At 39.9% G+C, this 5,778-nt stretch overlaps 1 protein-coding gene across 3 annotated transcripts in view; it reads right to left on the bottom strand.

The window, feature by feature from the left end:
* Positions 1–5,778, bottom strand: part of LOC106870691 (natural resistance-associated macrophage protein 2) — a 32,138-nt gene that overhangs the window by 24,729 nt on the left and 1,631 nt on the right. For 2 of the 3 annotated variants that reach the window (XR_008265826.1, XM_014916851.2), the window contains exons 2-4: positions 3,954–4,079; positions 2,890–2,968; positions 570–717 (exon numbers count right to left, since the gene is read on the bottom strand). Coding sequence is in view for 2 of the 3 variants with exons in the window: in XM_014916851.2 (XP_014772337.1) it covers positions 570–717; positions 2,890–2,968; positions 3,954–4,079 (353 nt within the window). In the remaining variant the exon portion in view is untranslated. Of the gene's footprint in view, positions 1–569; positions 718–2,889; positions 2,969–3,953; positions 4,080–5,670 lie in introns of all 3 variants that reach the window. The other variant, XM_014916853.2, reaches the window with a different exon arrangement.

Below are 5,778 nucleotides of genomic sequence, written 5' to 3' on the forward strand. Positions count from 1 at the left end.
CAGGCCGAAGCCAGCCAGGCCGAAGCCAGCCAGGCCGAAGCCAGCCAGGCCGAAGCCAGCCAGGCCGAAGCCAGCCAGGCCGAAGCCAGCACCAGACTTCTGTGACTATTATGTTAGGATTTTTACAGCTGCATGATTGTGTACATAAAAGGAGCCCTCCATTGGTTACGACAATGAGGGTCCCAGCTGATACAATCGAACAGCTTGCTTGTGAAATTAACATGTGAGTGGTTGAGCACTCCACAGACACATGTACCCTTAATGTAATTCTCAGGAATATTCAGCATATTACAGAGTGTGACAAGGCCAGCCCTTTGGAATACAGGTACTACTCATTTTTGGCAGATGAGTGGACTGGAGCAACGTGAAATAAAGTGTCTTGCTCAAGGACACAATGCATCACCAGGAATTGAACTCACGACCTTATGATCATGAGCCGATTGCCCCAACCACTAAGCCATGTGTCTCACATTGTGTACATATATATATATTAAATGAAGAAATTTTAGAATTAGTAAGGTGCTGAGAAACCCTCAGAAAATTCCAAGGACAATTTTGAAAGAACTTACAATCCATTTGACAGGAGGTTAATTGCAATTGCAGAACCAATGACTTCTTGAATATCACTGCCTATAATAGCTAACTCAATCATTAACCAGAGAAGTATACGAGGGCCTTTGGGATATTCTTTCCTGCAGACTTGGGCTAAGTTCTCTCCTACAAAATATTAAAAATGAAGATTTGAAAGTTTTATTTTACATTTAAAGTATACTGTATGAACTTTCTAAAAGATGCAATTTTTGTTTGACAATTATCAAATATTAATGATTAGGCATGGACGTGGTTGTCTGATAAGAAGCTTGCCTCTCAACCACACCGTACCAGGTTCGGTCCCACTGCAAATGTCTTCCACTAGACCCTGGGGCAACCAATGGCTTGTGAGTGGGGGGAGACAGAAACTGAAAGAAGCCTCTCTCTCTCTCTCTCTCTCTCTCTCTATATATATATATATATATATATATATATATATATATATATATATGTATACACACACACACACAAGTGTATATATGTGTTAGTTCGCCCTCCTCACCGCTTGACAATCAGTGTTTACACCCCCATAACAAAGAAGTTCAGTAAAAGAGACTGACAGAATAATACTAGGCTTTAAAAAAAATGGGTATTAGGGTCAATTGACTAAGAATTTTTTGATGGGGTGCTCCAGCATGGCCACAGTCTAATGACTGAAACAAGTAAAAGATAAAACTCCAAACACAAACCAATGTGAAAGTTTCGTTTTCTAGAAACACTGGAGCAAACAAATCTTGATAAGTACAACCTGGTATAAAAGTAGAACAAAATGCTTCAAGTGTGAAATTTCAGAATGTTCTGGAATAGAGACATGTTGGCCATAACTAGAAATGCTGAAAAGATGCTTCATATAATTAGCTTCCACAGTTGTTTTTTCTGGTTTTACAATCATCGTCGTTGTCATCATCATCATCATCATTTAACATCTGTTGACCTTGTTGGCTTGGGTTGGGGGGTTTGACTGGGTTGGCACATTGGAAGGCTGCACCAGACTGCAGTCTGATTTGGCGTGGTTTTCTACAGCTGGATGCCCTTCCTAATGCCAACCACTCCGAGAGTGTATTGGGTCCCTTTACATGCTATTTCCATCACACCGGGGAGTGTTTACGTGTCACTGGCACAGGTGCCAATTTGTGTGACACTGGTATCTGCCATGACTGTGATTTTGTTCGGCTTGATGGGTCCTCTTCTCAAGCACAACGTAATGCCAAAAGTCTTGGTCATTGCTTCTGTAAGGCTCCATGCTCAAAAGGAACTCAGTCACTTTGCCTCTCTGAGGTCCAACACTCGAGAGGAACTCAGCTACTTCTAATTTCAAATTCCACTGAGGATGACTTTGTCTTTCATCCTCTTGGGCCTGATAAAATAAGTACCAGTTGTGTACTGGGGTTAATATGACTGACTTACCTGGCTCACCCAAAATTTGAAATCAATATTTGAATGATATTAATTGAAGGCAGCGAACTGGCAGAGGCATTAGCAACTTTGGACAAAATGCTCAGTGGCATTTCTTCTGGCTTTCTATTCTGAGTTCAAATTCTGCTGAGGTTGATTTTTACCTTCCACCCTTTCAGGTTTGATAAAATAAATACCAGTCAGTTACCCATCACCATCACCACCACCACCATCATCATCACCATTTAATCTCTGTTGTCCATGCTAGCATGGGTTGGATGGTTTGACCAGGGCTGGTAAGCTGGAAGGCTGCACCAGACTTCAGTCTGATTTGGCATGGTTTTCTATGGCTGGATGCCCTTCCTAATGCCAACCACTTTGAGAATGTAATGGATGCTTTTATGTACCAATGGCACAAGTGGAATTTGTGGGCCACTGGTATCGGCCATAAGTGTGATTTTAGTTGGCTTGATGGGTCTTCTCAATCACAACATAATATCAAAGGTCTCAATCATTGCCTCTGTGAGGTCAAACACTTGAAAGGTGCCTTTTACATGCCACCAGCATGGGTGCCAGTTACGTGAGACACCAGCACCAGCCACAACCATGATTTCACTTGATGGGCCTTCTCAAGTGCAATATATCGCCAAAGATCTCAGTCACTAGTCATTGCCTCTGTGAGGCCCAAAGTTCATCACCTCATCCCATGTCTTCCTGGGTCTACCTCTACTACAGGTTCCCTCTACAGTTAGAGGTCAGTATTTCTTCACACAGCTGTCCTCCTCCAAAATTAGAAACCAAGATTACTATCATCATTCGTTTTTGTAACTCAGAACAATAAATGATGAGGAACAACAAAAGACAGAATCAAATGATATAATGAATAAAAAGAGATATAATTACCAGTAACAGATCCAAGCCGAGCTGCTAGGAGTTGTAATATCAAACCCATGAATGTTGACCAAAACAACATCCATAATAGCTAAGAGAAATCAAAAAGAGAAAAGGAAATAGAAAATCAACACTTTACAATGTTGTCACATCTAAAGACTTAGTGAAAACCTCAAATTGGTGTTACTATGTGTTCATCTATATGAGTAGTCATGTACCTCTTCTGCAGCAAGAAATCTGTTCTGTTCCAGCCCTTTTCTCTCTCACTTTAATCTTCTCTACTCCTCATCTCCTAACATGAAGTTGCCCACCTCAGGGCTTATGGTCCTGCAAGCTTCATGGTGACATGAAAATAAGACCCCGGTACATATTGTAAAGTAGTTGGCATTAGGAAAGGCATCTAGCTATAAAATAACACACTTATATCTGAAACCTTCTTACATACACATTATCCTAACCAAAATGATACTGTCTTTCCAATTTCCTTCTTGTTACAGTGTGGGTTGGCCGTGGATGATGCTTTTACGTGCCACTGGCGCAGGGAGCCAGACAGGCGGCGCTGGCATCAGCCATAACTACAATTTCCATTTGATGATGTATCCTCCGTATTTTGAAGTGCCTGAAACCATTGTGTATGTGTGTATATATATATATATATATATATATATATATATATACATACATACATACATACACACATATATGTATGTATGTGTGTGTGTTTGCCCATCACCACTGCCAGACAACCAGTGTTAGTTTGTTTACATCCCTGTAATTTAGCAGTTTAGCGAAAGAGAACCAATAGAACAAATATGAGGCTTAAAAGGAATGTACTGGGGTTAATTCATTTGACTAAAAACTCTTCAAGGTGATGCCCTGGCTTGGCCACAGTCTACTGACTAAAACAAGTAAAAGACAGGAAATTCCAAAGTTTGGGTCAGCAACTTTAGAACCAAAAACTAGAAACATTTTTATTTTTTTACTCACATAAAACCATAACACTTTTTTTTGTGCTAATTTCATTTTAAGTTTTTTTATTTTTCATTTCACACATGGAATATGAAATTATTTCTTACCTTATATTTAACAATGACTCCAGTCTGAAGGTCAGATTCTATATTACCTGGGTCCAAGTAAGCGATACTCATCAGAAAACCGGGACCTGTAAAAGCCCATAGTTTTCGGAAGCTAAACCTTCTTGGCTGGAAATGAAATATTAAAGAAAAAGAAATGAAAATTAAAAATACATCAATTTAGATGTTTATATACTGTTATCACCATGGAGATGTCTTCTCGTAGGTGAAGCCTAATTTCCTTATTTAGTTGGAGGAGAAAGGGACAGTGATCATTGCCTACTGTAGACTCTTCCAGATTGTTGAGATCAGGGGAGTTGTTGTAATCCTTTGATCCAAGTGTTAGCCCTCATTGTCTAGTTCCAGTGACTTGCCTGGACCAATGTAAACCTTCCATGCCAGATGTCCTGATTGAGTGATGACATATGAATGTCTGGCCTCGGCTTTAGTCCCATTAGTCTTTCACAAGCTGAAATATCTCATCTGTTCATGCCATGATTACAGATGATAGCAGCAGTTCACTAACTGAACTGGTTGCTCCTGATCATTGACAGTTTGTTGTCTGTCCATCCATACAGCATCCCATGATATTTACTGAAATAGCTCACATCGGATTGCAGCCTTCTGGCTTGCCAGCCCTCAGTCAAACCGGCGAACGCATGCCAGCATGGATAGAGGACGTTAAACGACGACGATGATGATGTATAACTAATAGTAAACGGAAAAAAGCCCGTCAAATGTGTGCGCGCGCGTGTGTTTCACCACCGATTGACAACTGATGTTGGTGCGTTTACATCCATGTAACTTCGCAAATTGACAAAACAAAATGATATAAGTATCGGGCTTCAAAAAAATAAGCACTGGGGTTGATTCACGTGACAAAAATTCTTCAATGCGGGAGCCCCAGCATGGCTACAGTCAAATATATAAAACACACACACAAACTTACATACATATGTATGTATGTGTGTGTATTGTCCCCCAACACCACTAGACAACCGGTATTAGTTTGTTTAAGTCCCTGGAATTTAGCGGTTCAGCAAAAGCGTCCCATAAAATGAGTACGAAACTATTAAAAAATAAGTAGTGGGGTCGATCTGTTCGACTATACACCCTTCAATGCGGTGCTCCAGCAAAGCCGCAGTGCAATGACTTAAAACAATAAAAATTTAAAAAAACAAATTGCGATATATCAAGCTAATCAGAGGAACTTTCGATTTCTGTACATATAACTAGACAATAAAGTAATGGAAGACTAGTCTCGAAGACGTAGAAAGGTCACGCATGCCTTATGCTTCCGAAAATAACATTGATTAAATTCTTGTAAGTTGAAAAGAGATTGTCTTAAGTTCCGTGCATGATGCAATGTTTACACTTTGATGGATGTCCGATATCATTTTTATCTTATATATTGTGTTCGGATGTAACGTGGCATCGTTGCGATCTACGAAAAGAAGACTGGAGTTTAACAACTGTTTACTTTCCAGTTTGCTGTTTTTAATATACTATATGTTCATTGTATGAAAGATCGGTGTCTGTTAGAGGACAAGGTGCCCCTCCCCAGACGGTTTTGTGCAAGGTAATTTTCCGACGGACCGGGGCATCACACGTACTGCGTCATATATAATTCAATTATTATACACACACACACACACACATATATATATATATATGTATATATATATATATATATATATATGTATATATATATATATCGTACCTGAAAACATTTTCGGGCAAATTTACGCTCGTAAACAAATCCATTATGTCAACAAAAAAGGTACTACTAAAGCAGCACGGTCCCGAACGCGCAGTCGCGCGTCTGCGC

The sequence above is a fragment of the Octopus bimaculoides genome, chromosome 17 (assembly GCF_001194135.2).
Source record: "Octopus bimaculoides isolate UCB-OBI-ISO-001 chromosome 17, ASM119413v2, whole genome shotgun sequence".
In the NCBI taxonomy this organism is placed as follows: Eukaryota; Metazoa; Mollusca; class Cephalopoda; order Octopoda; family Octopodidae; genus Octopus; species Octopus bimaculoides.